This window comes from Rhinopithecus roxellana, chromosome 13 (genome assembly GCF_007565055.1).
Source record: "Rhinopithecus roxellana isolate Shanxi Qingling chromosome 13, ASM756505v1, whole genome shotgun sequence".
Classification (NCBI taxonomy): domain Eukaryota; kingdom Metazoa; phylum Chordata; class Mammalia; order Primates; family Cercopithecidae; genus Rhinopithecus; species Rhinopithecus roxellana.
The window spans coordinates 38,388,610-38,405,352 of NC_044561.1; the positions used below are offsets into that span (position 1 = coordinate 38,388,610).

At 40.5% G+C, this 16,743-nt stretch overlaps 1 protein-coding gene across 3 annotated transcripts in view; it reads left to right on the plus strand.

The window, feature by feature from the left end:
- The first annotated feature begins 322 nt into the window (after positions 1 to 322).
- Positions 323 to 16,743, plus strand: part of USP25 (ubiquitin specific peptidase 25) — a 144,878-nt gene continuing 128,457 nt past the window's right edge. For 2 of the 3 annotated variants that reach the window (XM_030914944.1, XM_010376175.2), the window contains exon 1: positions 368 to 809. In XM_030914944.1, the coding sequence (XP_030770804.1) occupies positions 765 to 809 (45 nt within the window). In that variant the 5' untranslated portion in view covers positions 368 to 764. Of the gene's footprint in view, positions 810 to 16,743 lie in introns of all 3 variants that reach the window. The other variant, XM_010376174.2, reaches the window with a different exon arrangement.

The following is a 16,743-nucleotide window of genomic DNA, read 5'->3' on the forward strand; positions in this document are numbered from 1 at the left end:
AAATATTTGCTTTGGAGGCTTTGGGCAAGCTACGGATCCGACAAGCCCTGGGCTCAGGCAGGAACGCTGCCCTCCGGCCTCCAGCCGCGCTTCGCGAAGCCCAGCGCCAGCGTCGCGCAACCTGCCGCAGGGGCGGCTCCCGGGCCGGCCAGCCGGGCGCGCCCTCGCCCCACCCTGGAACGCCGGCCCGCGCCGGGAGGGGCGGGGCTCCATGGCGGCCCCGCCCCGCCCCGCCGCCCGGAGGGTCACAATGTAGGGTTAGGGCGGCCGGCGGGCGGGGCTCTGCGGAGGAGGAGCCGCTGGGCGGGGGCGTGGACGGCGCGTGGGGGAGGGGAGGGAGGAGGACTCACGGAGGGAGGACAGCGCCATTCCGGGTAGCCGCTCCCTCCGTCCCCTCTCTCCCTTCCCTAAAGCGGCCCGCCAGCCGCCAGCGAAGGAGCGCGCGAACGCGTGACGCCGCCTGACTGGCTCGCGCTCTCCCGCGCCCCGGCGTCCACCGCTCGCTCATGGCCCGGGCCGCCGCGGACGAGCGGCGCTGAGGCGGGCCGCGTGGAGACGTGGGGCGGCCGCCGTGGCCCTCGCAGTCGGCGCTTCGCCGCCTGCCCGCGGTGCCCGCGCACGCCGGCCGCCATAGCCTTCGCGCCTGGCTGGCGGGGGCGCTGTCCTCCCCGGCCGTCCGCGCCGCTCCCTGGAGCTCGGCGGAGCGCGGCAGCCAGGGCCGGCGGAGGCGCGAGGAGCCGGGCGCCGCCGCCGCCGCGGGGGCCATGACCGTGGAGCAGAACGTGCTGCAGCAGAGCGCGGCGCAGAAGGTGAGGCGAGCCGGCGGGCCCCACTCCTTCCGACGAGCTGTCTTTCCCCGCCGCGGCCGGGCGCCCGGGCCTCGCCGCCGCCGCCGTCCCCGTCCCCGGCTTCCTCCACCGTCAACCCCCGCCCCTGCCCATCTCCTCGGGGGCGTCGCGCCCAGTGCCCAGCTGCGTGTGGGAAGCAGAGTGTAGTTTGGGGGCTTCAGTCCACTTCCTTCTGCCGATTGTTTTCCCGTAGCAGACGGTGCCAGGTATTGAGAGCGACCCTCACATTCCCACAGTGTTCTGTGTGGCTTCTTAATGAAACTTTATTCTCTCGCCTTAAATAAGAAAGAATAGCCAGTTGTCATCTTTTCTGAACCCATTTTGTCTTTCGAAGGTAGTAGTGTTACAGGCCTGCTGTTTTGCAAAACGGTCTCCACCAAAATCGAATTACCTGCCTTGCGGGGCAGGCGTGTTGACCAGGTGGACTCTAGAAGTACGTGGTTTGCTTGGTTTCTTTTCCTTTTAAGGTTTCCCTTTCTTCTTCTTCTTCTTCTTTCTGCTTTTTTTTTTTTCTTCAATATAGTAACTGTCCCCAAGAGAGGAAACCTTTCTGGCCATGTTATTCCAGAAATCTTTTGTCCCCTAAGTTTGACCTTGTTCCTTCGTTCACTCTTTACTCTTGCATCAGTCACACATTCAAATGGTCACTCACTAAAGAAAACCATTTTAAAAAAACTGTGAAGATTTATATCTTTAAAGTGAATAGTGAGAGATCTTTCTGCTATTTTAGACTTTGCTTTCAGAATCTTAAGTGCACTATCATGGCTTGCACCATATTCTGAAGAGTAGTTGGCCATAATTTAATTTCTTTTTTTAATTTTTCATTTGTGTGAAAAGCATTTTGGGCAAAAGGGTCAACCGTGCCTTAGTCGTGTTGGAATTACGGGGACAATTAGGGTTTACTGTGATCAACCACCAGAGTTGTGTTTGGTTAATCTGGGTGAGTAATGAATGCCCCACCCTGGTGTAGTTTTGGTGTAGCAATATTCTACCTGTGCTTGACTTTACAATAAGAACTGTTCTAAAATGGGCTGTCTACATACAGCCTGCTAAGTTTTTGCTTTGAGATTATTTTTAGAATTTTATGATACTGCTTTAAAGTAGTCGAAGATACTCGAGAAGTTTGGAAAGCAAGGATAGTGCATTGTTATTTTAGGTACGTTGGGAAAGTTGTTTTTGAGACACGTATGATATTGATATTACTGGTAAAGTTAGAAGGATATTGCACACTGCACTTTATTTACGGTGAAATAATTCAAGACTTAATAATGAGAGTTTAAAAGAGTTTACTTCCTAATCCTCCCTATTCTATTTTGAATACCTTCAAATTTAGTTTTTAAAGACTTAAGGCTTAGGAAAGACCACATGGTCATGTGAATACTAAGCACTGTTTAATATGTATGGTACCATTTGTTTATAATTGTCTTCAATGTTGAATATTAAAGTCTGTTTCAAAGTGAGAAATAACGAATTTTTCACATCTCCTAAGTTTGAACAATGGGAAGAACTTTGTAAGTTTGGGAATTTTTTTTTTCATTTGATTTTGACTAAACTGCATTAAATAACTATGCAGGCTCTGTTGCACGGTTCAGAGGTTATGCATAAAATTGTGGAATCAAGAATCATGCAGTGAGCTGAGATCCGGCCACTGCACTCCAGCCTGGGCGACAGAGCGAGACTCCGGCTCAAAAAAAAAAAAAAAAAAAAGAATCAAGTTAACGAAAGTGATCTTGGCTGTCAGTCCAATTTCCTACTTTAATCCCCTCTCCACACAAAGGGAGTAGTAGTTAATTCAAAATATCATTATGATGTTATTTTTAGTATGGGTGTGTTTTAGATCATTTCATTGTTATTGGGGATTTTTTTTAGAGAAACTTTTATACTTCCATAATATTTAGATTGTTTTACAAAAGAAACACTTAAATGTGTTTGCTTTCCATATTAATATACGATTGCTTTATTACTCATATTAGAACTATTTAAAAATATTTATATGGATATAAATAAACCATCTACCTCAATAAGTTGACAGATTTAAATCCATCAAGCTAGTAACCAGGAAGCGCACTTAAAACTGGTAACTAGGAAGTGAACTTCACACTTAGAAGAAACAAAAGTGAAAGTCTGTTTTTACTCAGACACTTTATGTGTTATCTAAAAGGAGAGGTGTGTAGTGTATATTGCATAGCCAACATTTTAGCCAGTTTTCTTCTCACCTTAAAAAATTGTGTGTACGTATGTGTTTTTAAATTTTAAGTAAATAGCTGTATTTTGGTAGTCGGAATGGTTTCTTATATTTTCAAGAGTTTTTAAACTTTTATTTTGCAGATGGATGTAAGTTTTTTTTTGTTGTTTGCAGCACCACACTACACAAAACTTTCATGGTTTTTTGCTTCATCTATAGAATTCATCAGTCTTTGTCACAATGTAGTATGATAAGGCAAGGGGCTGTCTTTCCCTTTTGATGTGTTCTTTGCTTGATTGCTGGAGTTTGGCCAACCCAGGGACTTATGAGATGTAGTAAAACTGCAGAAAGCTGCTTTTCTGAGGTTTAAATATTTCAGGTGAGGTGCAGTTGGCAGCAGATTAGTTAAATCCTGATAATTTTGGTTTTGGACGTGTATCTTCAGCCTTTATGCTTCATATTTACCAAAGTGTAGGAGCCTTAGATCTCAGAAATTTGATACATAGATTCAAGTTCCAAATGAGGATACTCCATGGCGGCCCACCCCCCCCCCCCCCCCCCCCCCGACGCCCTGCAATCTATCTAAGCATCTAAGCAGATGAACCAAGCTAGTATTCTTTAGGGCAGTTATTATTGGGAGGAGGTTTGCTCCCAGGGACCAAATTAATTTCCAAAGTGAAATGAACAGGATACTGTTTACATTAAATGTATCCTTCTGAGTTGAATAAAATATGTTGTTTCACTGTAGGGCTTAGAACAGTTCTTTACACATAGTAGGACTGAGCAAATGTTTGATGAATGAAATAAGTGAATGGTTTCCAAACGGAATGTAAGTACAGTACTTAGTTTCCTAACCGAATCTTGAAATTTAAAAATTATTAAGAAACAATGAGGCTGGGCGTGGTGACTCATACTTGTAATTGCAGGGCTTGGGGAGGCTGAGGTGGGAGGATCACTTGAAGCCAGGAGTTCAAAACCAGCGTAGGCAACAAAATGACACACTGTCTCTTAAAACGGTCAGGCCCGGTGGCTCCCGCCTATAATCCCAGCACTTTGGGAAGGTGAGGCGGGGGGATCACGAGGTCAGGAGTTTGAGACCAGCCTGACCAACATGGTAAAACCCAGTTTCTACTAAAAATACAAAAATTAGCCAGGTGTGGTGGCACACGCCTGTAAACCCAGCTACTCAGGAGGCTGAGGCAGGAGAATCACTTGAACTCAGGAGGTGGAGGTTGCAGTGAGCCAAGATCATGCCACTGCACTCCAGCCTGGGCAGCGAAGCAAGACTCCATCTCAAAAAACCAAAAAACCAAACCACAACAAAACAGAACAACGAAAGCTTGAAAAAGTGTGTTCATGCTAGGAGAATAGGCAGTGGTAGTGAAAGAATGTGGGCTAGATCTCAAACCACCTTTTTGTCACCTTGGGCAAGTCATTAAGTGCTTCTGAAGGTTCTTTTTAAACATTAGTATGATTAGATATGAGCAACTTCTTTAGATTCGATTGTTTAATGGTCCTAAGCAAGTGTTCTGTATAGGGAGAATAAAAAAGAAATAGTATAGAATGGAGGCAGAGGAATCTAACAGATCTACAGTCAACTTTCACTGAATTCCTCAAAAGATGAGGGTTAGGTGGGAAGGTTGTCATAGATTAAGTAAGTTTAAGAGTTAAAACTTGAAAAACAATGCAGACTGGATTCAGGGTAAATTTCTTAGTTAAAATGACGTGTATTTTCCAATTTAGGATTATCTGAGGTTATAAAACTATACCATGCAGCATTTGATAGTTAACATTACTTAAATCACTTTAAGTGTTACATAAAGGGAATATTCTTTATTAGAGATCAGTTGATTATCTTATTATTAGTATAAGACTTGATTTGGGCAGAGAGATAGGTTTCCAGCTATTTATTCCTTTTCTTATTCTTTCCTTTTCACACCTAATTTTGACACGTATACTCACATTGTATCCAGCCTTTTAAATGAATTCACATCATTTCTAATAAATATTCTGTTGATTTTCTTCAATATTGTATGTATACAGTCCATATCCTTTACAAATACTTAATATTCTGATCTCCTTCTTGTCATTATTTTTACCACTTATTTAAGTTTACAGAATGCTGCTACAATTTATGTTAGTTTCTATTATATATTGTTTCCTTATAATACGGAAATTTTCATATATTACTAAGTTTTGTAAATGTTTCAAAACTGGATTTAGATGTGGACAATCAAGTCTTTTTTTTTTTTTTTTTACAGTGAATGATATTTTGTATGTCAGTAATGTAAGAACCATTTGTACATAAGATATATGAATATTTACTATATAATCTGTGTAAGGCACTGTGCTGAGTCTTCTTACAAACTTTTTTTCTTTTAATCTTCCCAACCACCTTATGAAGTGAGTACTATTTTTCTCCTTTCTGTTGAAGCTGAAGAAACAGTATTGGAGAACTGAAGCAACATTTCATCTCGAGTATGTATTAAGGGTCGGATAAATTCAAAAGTCATGTGATACACAAGCCCCTGCTCTTAACCACAATGTTGTATTGTTTTGGCTGTCCTTGAATTCCTGATAAAACCCCATTTGGGCATGTTGCTTTACTATTTTAATGTGTTTCTACATTTAATATAATAAATTTAAACCTAGAATTTGGTATACAATTGGCCTTCTGTATCCACAGGTTTTGAATCCCTAGATTCAACCAACTGTGGATTGAAAATATTCTGGGAAAAAGAAGCGTTGTTGCATCTGTACTGAACATGTACAGTCTTATTTTGGTCATTACTCCCTAAACAATACAGTATAACAACTATTTATGTAGCATTTACATTGTGTTAGGTATTATAAGTAATCTAGAAATGATTTAAAGTATACTGGAGGATGTGTAGATGTGTAAGTTACAGGCGAATGTTATACCATTTTATATAAGAGACTTGTACATTTGCAGATTTTGGCTTCTTTGGGGGTCCTGGAACCAGTCCTCCTTGGATTCTTTAATGAGATTGGTTACAAGGTTTGGTGTGCCTATGAGAGCTATTAAGATAAGGTTACCTCATAAAATGATTCTGTGTTTTCCTGTGCTTTTGGAATTGTTCGGTGTAGGATTATGTTGAGTCATTCAAAATTGATGGTGTATGATCCTTTTTGATTTGAAAAATTAGATATGGTGCAATTGAAGTACTTGTTACTTGAAGATTTGCTGAACGTGACTGTATCAGGGTTGAGTTGCTCATTTAGAGCAAATTTTAGGTAAAGTTTCCAAATTTTGCTTAGTGTCTTTTAAATTGTCTATGTTTTCTAGGGTCAAATTTTAAGTTTTATAGTTCTATAAAATTCTAAATATCATTTAGGTTTCTGTATTTATCGGTCTAAAGTTTTCTCCTAAATCTGTGTGTGTGTGTATTTGTATACATACGTATATAGACATGCCATTTTTTTAGTCTCTATTTGTTTTGTTGTCAATAGTGTTTGCCAGATGCCGATCTTATTTCCTGCTTTTTTTTTTTTTTGAGACAGGGTCTTGCTCTCTCACCCAGGGTGGAGTGCAATGGTGCAGTCTCAGCTCACTGCAACTTCTGCCTCCCAGGTTCAAGTGATTCTCCTGCCTCAGCCTTCCAAGTAGCTGGGACTACAGGCATACACCACCATGCCCAGCTACTTTTTGTAATTTTAGTAGAGACGGATTTCACCCTGTTGGCCAGGCTGGTCTTAAACTCTTGACCCCAAGTGATCAGCCTGCCTTGGCCTCCTGAAGTGCTGGGTGATTTCTCTTTGTATTTTTAATGGATCCAATCCAAATTTGTGTTTTTGTCTTTTAGAATTTAGCCATGCACATATGGTGATAACTGATAAATTTAATCTTTTTATTGTCATCTGATTATCCATTTATTAGTCTTGTTTTCTCCATTCAGTTTTGATGGATAGGCCAAATTTTCATTGTATCACCACCACCACGCTTGTTTTTAACATTTTCTTTTCAATTTTGGTTCTCTTAATTTTAAACAAATATTTTTATAATATAAAATTTTGATTATAAAACATTAATAACTTTTTTCAATAATATAAAAAGTTAACTTTTTTTCCCACCCATTTGCCCCAAGTTAGGTAAGACATTTTAGCATGTTTTTTCTTTTAATATTCCTAGTTTTGTTGGGATAATATAGAATTGTAATTCTAGGTGATGAATTTTCTTAGTGTTGCAGATGCATTATTAGTGGCTAATTGGTTTTTTTAAATTAATTTTAACTATTTTTTGGTCTGTTGTATAATGCTTTTTGCTGGCTTGATGTCGCTATACTTTTTTTTTTTTTTGGCAGATAAATTAACTCTGTATTACCTTGTAAGATTTTACTCTTTGTTTTTAAGATTTCAGAAATTTCACTAGCGTGTGTTTACGTATGTATCTTTTTAATGATCCTGCCTAGGATTTTTGATCTGAAATCTGTGTTCTCAGGAATTTTTCTCCCACTATTTTCCTCTTCTTCATTTAAAACTACATTATTTGGATTTTATACATCACTTATCTTTCTTACTGGCTTCAAATGTTTCTTCTCTCCCTTTTTGCTGGTATACTGTGATAACTTTTTAGTGTGATTGTCTAGATTATTATTTTTGTAATGCCCGTTCTGTATTTACTACCCTTATATGTGGTCAGTTTACAAAGAGTTTTTTTTTTTTTTTTTTTTTTTTTTTTTGAGACAGAGTCTCGCTCTGTCGCCCAGGCTGGAGTGCAGTGGCCGGTTCTCAGCTCACTGCAAGCTCCGCCTCCCGGGTTCACTCAGTTCTCCTGCCTCAGCCTCCCGAGTAGCTGGGACTACAGGCGCCCACCACCTCGCCCGGCTAGTTTTTTTTTGTATTTTTAGTAGAGACGGGGTTTCACCATGTTAGCCAGGATGGTCTCCATCTCCTGACCTCGTGATCTGCCCGTCTCGGCCTCCCAAAGTGCTGGGATTACAGGCTTGAGCCACCGCGCCCAGCCTAAGAGTTTGTTTTTAATAATATACATTTTTAGTTTGATTCTGAAGTACTCATAATTGAATTAATTTTACCAGTTGTCTCATGATCAGCTCTTCCTGCAAATATGTTTTCATTTATTTGTTTAAATCGCTTATTTTAAATAATAAACACATGAACCCCCTATTTAAAACAGAAGCTGGAACTTTGATAATAACCTATATCCCTTATCCTATCCCTTTACTTTCATTTAAGATTATCATCTTGAATCCTCTGTTCATCTTCCTGTTGATTTGTTGCATCTATATGAATAGCTGAATGTATTTTTTTTAATGTTAGTTGTTTTAACTTAAACATTTTAAGACTTATTCCTGCTACAGTATGTAGAAGGTTCATCTGTAATTTTAAGTAAGAGTTTTAAAGTTATATTTGCAACATTTTAGACCTTTTTTCATCTGTGCTTGAGGTTTGTATATGGTATGAGGTAGGGATACAGTTTTGTTTTTATCATATACAGATTGAGTCTCTCATATCCGAAATGCTTGGGAGCAGAAGTGTTTTGGATTTTGGACTTTTTTTTCCCTTCAGATTTTGGAATATTTGTATTTTACTTACCTGGGTTGGGTAAATATCCTAAATTTAAATATCTGAAATCTGAAATAAGCCAGTGAGCATTTCCTTTAGCATCTTGTTGGTGCTCAAAACATTTAGAATTTTCAAATTGTGGAGCATTTCTTATTTCTGGCTTGGAGTTTTGGGATGTGTAACCTGTAAATGATTTTAAAAATTTCTTTTGTTAACCTTGCTTTATTGAAAAGTTAATGCTGTTTTCCACTGAATTGATATGCCATCTTTGTCATATATACAAAAGTTTAATGCAGAATGTTTTTTTCTCTTTCCTTGACTGATTCGTTTTCATCAATCATTTTGTGAATATCATCCTGTATTCATTGTTGTTGCTTTAGAATAATCTCATACTGGAAAAGAAAGTTCTTTTGACTTTGTTCCTTTTTTTCCTTAGAAAAGTCTTTTGACTTTTCCTTAGAAATTTTAGAATAATCGTACCAAGTTCTCGCAAATCCTCTGTCTTTTTGATTAATTTGATTGAATCTGTAGATCAATTTGGGATTATTAACATCTTTATGATACAGGATGAGCAGGGTATACTTTTATTTTTGTTAGGTCATGTTTAATATCTCTTGTATGGTTTATAATTTAACACAAAATTATTGTACATCTTTTGTTTTAGGTATTTGATAATTTGTGATAACTGTTACATGGCAGTGCTTTTAAAAATTTGTTACTGGTGTATACAAATGCAGCGGTCTTTTGTATATTAATTTTGTATCTAGCCACCTTGCTAAATGTTTCTAATACCTTTTCCAGAGACAATTTTGTACTTTCTGTGTAAAAGATCATATCATGATTAAAAAGTTTTATGTATAATTTCAGTTTTTGTGCATGTACTTTCATTTTAGTCCTGTACTAGCAAATACTTCCAATAAATATTGATTAGAAGTGATAACAATGAGTATTTTTGTTGTTGCTGATTTAAAAAGGCAGTTACCTGCTTTTGTACCTCATGCATTTCTGAAATATTTACATGTGTTAGTTGTGCAGACTTACAAAGTAGGTTCTATTTAACTAAAAGATACTGTAGTATTTTCAATTGTGATGCTTGCATGTATTTTTTCTTTGGGTACTGGTGATCCTTGTTTAAGCTTTCACCTTAGATATCTTGGATGTGGTGGTGGAGGGGTGCTGGTGGTTTGTCAGTCTCTTCTCTATCTTCCTAGGAACTGTGAAGTCAGGCAGGGCACTTTTTTCCTGTATTATTCGCCCTCACTAATTTCCTTCTCCAGCGGCCACTCCGCAATTGATATCTGCCCTGATGTGCTTAGAGTAAGGTGGCTACAGGGTCTTCTTCCCCTGACACTGGCATAATTTTACTCTCTAATGTCATAGAATTGCTTTAAGCCCTGACTTGCAGCAGTGGCCTGCCTTTTTCCTACAATATAATCATTGATTTTTATTATGTATGAAGGACCAAATTTGGCTTGTGAAAGTGAGTTTAGGAATGTCACTATATAATGTGGGCAAGTAGATGATGTGAAAGTTGAATTTATGAAAGGGTGAGGCCTTGCATTTATTTTGGCAGACTTTAATTTCCAAGGACATCATTCTTGTCATGACATTTTGTTTTATGTATGTGATAAGTAATTTTTCAGTTTTTCTCTTTTTGCCCCTTGATTAACTCTGCTTCGGTACAGACCATCTGCTTTATTTTTAGTTTTTGGTTCTCTGAACTGCTGGATATTTTAAATGTCCAGCAATATTTTCCTTAGTCTTGTTACTATAGGTTTAGATCAGTTTCTTATAATATGGTTTTTGTGGACTGTCTTAATTATCTGTAGTGCTTGCTGAAAGAGCAGACTTGTGTGCCTCGCCCTAGACCTATTGTTTCAAGATGTTGAGGGTTGGGCTAAAGCATGCTTAATAAGAATCTCAGATTATTCTTCTGTACTTAATGTTTGAGGATCACTGGTTGAAGTTAATTAGTATTCTTAAAGATAAAAGTGCCTTTAGCACTGTGTAAATTGACTGCAGGGGTCCTTTAGGGATTGAATTATCACAATACACCAAATTTAATATGGAAGCAGGGTCTTTGAACAGACATTGTTTCTTTTGTTTCGGGTGTTTTCTCTCCATCAGTGCAGCAACATGTTTCCTTGTAGAGGAGCTGTGTCCTCCCTCAGGCTTTTCTGGCCAGCGTTTCTATGGAAATGCAAAGCTTCAGGTGGCTAGGTGGGATACTTGCCCCCTCTTACTCCTGGGGGTGCAAATAAGTTGAATCGATGCATTAAGGAGTTGGAAAATGATTGTATGTGCCAAAGTTTTAATCTTCCTGTTTCTTTCTGGCCTTTTTTTTTGGTGTGTGTGTGTATTTGTATATGAATAATTCCTATAGGATTTTTCGGGGTGGGGGGGCTAACCATAGCATATGAAAACTTATGAACAACTTAAAGAAATATATTAATATTTCTATTCTTTGTACCATTTTAGACATGAAATAGAATATTGTCCTGGAAGTTTCCTTTGTTCCTCATTCATACTGTCCCTCTTTTCTACACCACCCCCCACCCCCACACTACTGCTGTCTTGACTTTTTTTAAGTTAATGTTATTGTGGTATGATTTACACTGAAAGTGTGTAATTTGGTGAATTTGGCCATACAGAACATTTCTGTCACTCCACAAAATTTGTCCTGTATCACCTTTCTCATTAATTATCAACACCCTCGTTATTTCAGGCAACTGTTGATCTGATTTTTATTACTGTACATCAGTTTTGGCTGTTCTGTGTCTTCACATAAATAGATTTGTTTATACAAAATTTCTTTTTTTTCCCCTCACATCTGGCTGCTTTTGCTCAGCAAAATGCTTTTGAGATTCAGCCATGTTTTATTGCATGTATCAGTATGTTTCTTTTTACTGCGGAGTAATATTGTATAAATATTCTCACATCTGTGTATTCATGTACCTTTTGATGTACTTTTGTTTTTTCCCCCAGTTTTTGACCCATATGTAATGTTATGTGTACATTTGTAAGCAAGTCTTTGAGATGTATTTCTATTTCTCTTGGGCAAATACATAGGTGTAGAATTGTTGTAATACTAAATTGTTATCCAAATCACTTGTATCATTGTACATTCTTATTAGCAATATAGGAGAATTTCAGGTGGTCTACATTTTTGCCAACACCTGGGGATTTTTACTCTTTTATGTTTTAGCCGTTTAGTGAATACGTAGTGTTAACCTCATTGTGATAGTAATGTGTATTTTCTGAATGACTAATGATTTTGGACATCTTTCATGTGCTTGTTGGCCAGTTTGAGGATGATTTTTTTTTAACATTGCTTCTCATACGTTATCCAGTTTTAACACTCCTACATAATAGCAATCACAATAGCTACATTCTTCCAAGTCTTAAAATGGCAAAAATGTCAGAGATGTAGCTAAAGGTAAAACACTCCAGGACCAAGTGCTAATATGTTCACAGAACAAATTGAGATTGCACAATTTTTTTTTTGTTTGTTTAAACTAACACCTGATAAAAAGGTGCATTGTTGAAAAATGGGAACTCATTTCTTCATCATGCCTCAAAGTAAATATTAAATTTATCTCTTTAACAATTAATTGCACACATATACAAGAAATCTTTATGATGTGTATTTTATTACACAGGGTACAAAAATAATTTCACATTTTAATTGGGTTGGAAGTTTGAAAAGAACATGGAGCAGTTGCAGGGGTGGGATGAACTGTAGTGAGGTGAGTAAATTGGACAGAAATTGGGCAGAAAGATACTTCCTTTTTTTTTTTTTTTTTTTTTTTTTTACAGTTTTTCATCTGTCTGAAGACAGGGAAGAAGAGGAATCTGAATTGGAAAAACCCCACTATATGTGTTGGGTTTTTGTTGTTGCTGTTCAGTCTGGAAATGGGTGCTGTGTGGTGAAGGGTCATTAGGTCATAGGGCAGAATTGTCTGCAGAGCTGGCAGCTACATCCTCATGGAAGTGGGACAGATGTATTGGGGAGGGGTGTGCAGAGAGGAGCCAGGAATAATGTACCATTAGTGGCCAGGACCTGTTATGGTAACACCAATGTGCGAACCAACTGTGCATTCACATATAGAAAAGTTTTGTATCTTAATTCATGCCAGAATACATGCATAATCAAATGTCTCAGTTAAGATGGAGCTACAAAAACACTGGGCTGAAATTCTGGGGTTTTCTTTGTCTTTGTGTGAGGCCTCTGGACTGGGTCTGGGTGTCTCATCAAGAATGCCCTGAAATTTTCCCATGGGGCCTTGGAGAAAGGCTTTGGAGCTGGGCAGGGCTGAGGATGAGCATGGAAGAAAGGAAACAGGAAATGGTCCACTACCTCAGGTTTAAAAATCCTCAATTTTTGGAGGGAAGAAGTGACACAAGATTTTATTGGTGCCGATTCCCCAGCCAGAAATCTCTAAGGCCAGCAGCGCCTCTGCCCAGGCTTTACTTGCACTCACTGGGCTCGCTCTGCCTGCTGGGCCCGGCAGGCTGCTCTCGGCTGATCCCCAGCCCAGATCCCACGACCACTGCCACTCCGTGCTCACCCCGTGGTGGGACCAGGTGTACCGCATGTGGCTTCCATAGCTCGACTCCTGCATTCAGACGAGAGGAACGTGGTGGAACCCAAAAATTCGGAGACGCAGCAACCGTGGAGCCCCAAGGGGGTGTGATAGCTTCTGCCTGGGGAGTCCTGCCTGAGGTCTGAGCCACCTGGGAGTGCCTCAGCCCTCTCTTGTTCCTGGCGCTCACAGCTCAGTGAATGGGGATGTGTTAGAACTTGTTTGTTCCTGCTGCCCACGGCTTTGCGAATGGGGGTGTATTACAGCTCTAGTCTGGGGATTCCTGAGGTTTGGGCCCCCAGAGGGGTCGCAGCTCATCCCTCTCATAGTCCAGCAAATGGGAGTGTGTAACAGCTTTTTTCATGCCCACCGCCTGCAGCTCCAGGAGCCGGCCAGGTGCGTGTTACAGCTGTTTTTTTTTTTCCTGTTGTTCGGCGAGTTCTGGGTTTTTGTCCTGTGACCTAGAATAACTAGGGTACGTGGATACCAGAGAGTGAGCAAGGCAGGGAAGAATTTTATTGAGCAACAGAAAACCCGTCAACAATGAGAAGGGATGTGAAGTGGATAGCCCTCTGTGTGAGAGGGGCCCTGAAAGCTGGTAGCCGTCTTTGTAGTTGAATCCAGAATTTTTTTAGGTTTGGAATGAGGAGATGGCTGTAGGTAGCCTTGGAAAAGGCAACATTCAATTGGTTTAAAAGCATTATTCAGAAAGAACCAATTGGGAAAGACGCAAAAAGAAAAGTTTTCACTCCAGCGGTGGACTTTATCTAGAACCGGCAGCTTGGTGTTCAGGCTTTAAACTGTCTTTGGTTTGAAGGTCAGGTTTCACCAGGGACCCGTCCCTGCCTGCCTAGGAATTTGTCTACTGTGGCTATCAGAAACAGCTCTGCACAGGCCTCTTAGGGTCAGTGGACACTCTCTTTTCCAATTTTGGTAGCATCATGCAGATTCGCAGAACTGGCTTCTGGGCTTCTTCCCAAAGGAGGCAGGAATTGAAGTCCTTAGAACAGTAGAACTCACAGAACTGACAGTATTTCCATTCTTGCTGGGTGGCATCAGGAGGAGAGCACCAGTGTACCTGAGCATGTGGAACTGCAGCTGAGTAGCTGTAAGCAGCATATGAGATGACCCTGGTCAGTCCTGTGGTTTCTATGGTGTAAAGTGGGTAGGGGGTCCAGGCCTTTGGGGTTACAGAGATCAGAGCTGCTCCCTCAGGTCGTGGGGGTCTTGTGCTAGGAGGTATGGTCCTAGGGCTGTGTGAACATTGGTGGGGTTTGGTGTTGCCATTAGCTTATTTTTGTCCATCTTGGTGTTGGCTTAGGCAAACCTTAGGGTCTGCAGTTTTTTTTTTGTTGTTGTTATTTTTGAGACAAAGGTCTCTGTCACCCAGGCTGGAGTGCAGTGGTGCGATGTGGCTCACTGCAGCCTCTGCTTCCTGGGTTCAAGTGATTGTCGTGCCTCAGCCTCCCAAGTAGCTGGGACTACAGGTGCACACCACCAGGTCTGGCTGATTTTTATGATGGGGTTTTACCATGTTGGCCAGGCTGGTCTTGAACTCCTGACCTCAAGTGATCTTCCTGCCTCGGCCACCTAGGGTCTGCAGTGTTGTTTTGTTTTGTTTTTGAGGCAGAGTTTCGCTCTTGTTGCCCAGGCTGGGGTGCAGTGGCGCAATCTCAGCTCACTGCAGCCCCCGTCTCCCGGGTTCAAGCGATTCTCCTGCCCCAACGTCCTGAGTAGCTGGGACTACAGGCACCTGCCACCACGCCTGTCTAATTTTTGTATTTTTACTAGAGCACGGGGTTTTGCCATGTCGTCCAGGCGAGTCTTGAACCCCTGACCTCAGGCCCACCCGCCTCAGCCTCCCAAAGTGCTGGGATTACAGGCGTGAGCCACTGCACCTGGCCGGGTGTGCAGTTTTTGGATGAAGGTAAATGCTCTTGCAAGCATTTCTTGCATGAACAGAAGAGTGGGTAGAATTATCTCAGTTTGCTGTCTAAAGCAAGAGGGCTGACTAACCACTTTAGGGCTGCTGCCTCTGCCCCCACCACCACCCTACGCCCTCTCTTTCTCCTCTTTCCTATTCTCCCCTCCCTTCTCCCTCCTCCTTTTCCTGAGTGCTGATGCTGTTCTTCCTTAAGCTTCTAAGCTGGGGGTCTTTTATGGTGTGGGTGAGGAAGGTGTGGGAGGCAGGCAGGGGATGTTGCAGGAGAGCTAGTAGGAACCCAGGGCTTCTGTCTTTTACTTATTGACCATTTTTATGTCTTCTTTTTAACATGTTAAGATTATTTCCCAATTTCTTAGTTGGGTTATCTTCTTGCTGTTGAGTTGTAGGAATTCTTTATATGTTGGGTGTGTTTTATCATGTGTATGTAATAAATACTTTCTCCCAATGTGCGGCTTGTATTTGTATTTTCTTAACAGTTTCTTTGAAGTTGAAGTATTTTAATATTGATTGTTTAATTTACTTTTATGGTTAGTGCTTTACCCTTTTTCTTGAAACTTAGTTTGTAAACCTTTTTTTCTCCCTGTATTTTGTTCTAAAAGTTTTGTCATTTTAGGTTTATGATCCATTTGGAGTTCATTTCTGTGTGTGTTCTGAGGTGTGAGAGTCAAAAAGTTCATTTATTGCATGTGGATATCTAACTGTCCCAGTACCTACTTTTGAAAAAGCTGTCCTTTCATCGTTGAATTACATTGGTACCTTTCTGGAAAATTAATTGCCCATGTATGAATGGGTTTATTTTTGAATTCTGTTCCTTTCTATCCTTATGCTGTGCCATACTGTCTTGATTACTGTGGCTTTGAAATGTGGGTAAATGTAAGTTCTTCAACTTTGTTCTTGTTAGAAATTTGTTTTGGCTATTCTAGATTTTTTTTGCATTTCCAAATACAATTCTGAAGCACTTTGAACAGTTGGACAAAGAGCCTGCTGGGAGTTTTGAGTGGGATTATGTTGGATATATAGATTCATTCTGACTGTTTGGACATCTTTACAGTATTTTAGCCTTTCAATCCAAGAACAGATATATTTCTCCATTTATTTAGGTTTTATTTTTTAACAGTTTAGTTTAAAAGTCTTTGCATATCTTAGAGTTGACTTTTTTGATGCTATTGTAAATGTTATTTTTTACCTTTTTTTTTTTGAGACGCAGTCTCATTTTGTCCCCAGGCTGGAGTGCAGTGGTACGATCTCGGCTCACTGCAACCTCTACCTCCCAGGTCCAAGTGATTTTCCTGCTTCAGCCTTCCTGGTAGCTGGGACTACAGGTGCGTGCCACCATGCCCGGCTAATTTTTTGTATTTTTAGTACAGATGGGGTTTCACTGTGTTATAGCCAGAATGATCTCGATCTCTGGACCGCGTGATCCACCAGCCTCGGCCTCCCAAAGTGCTGGGATTGCAGTTGTGAGCCCGTGTGCCCTGGCAGTATTTTTTAGTTTTATATTCCAATTGTTTTTCGCTGGTATAGAGAATGTGGTTGATTTTTGTATATGAAGCTTGTATCTGCTACTTCGCGAAATTCACTTATTCTAATTATTTACCACCTTTATTCATTTTAAAAATTGTACTCTTTGGAGTCTTC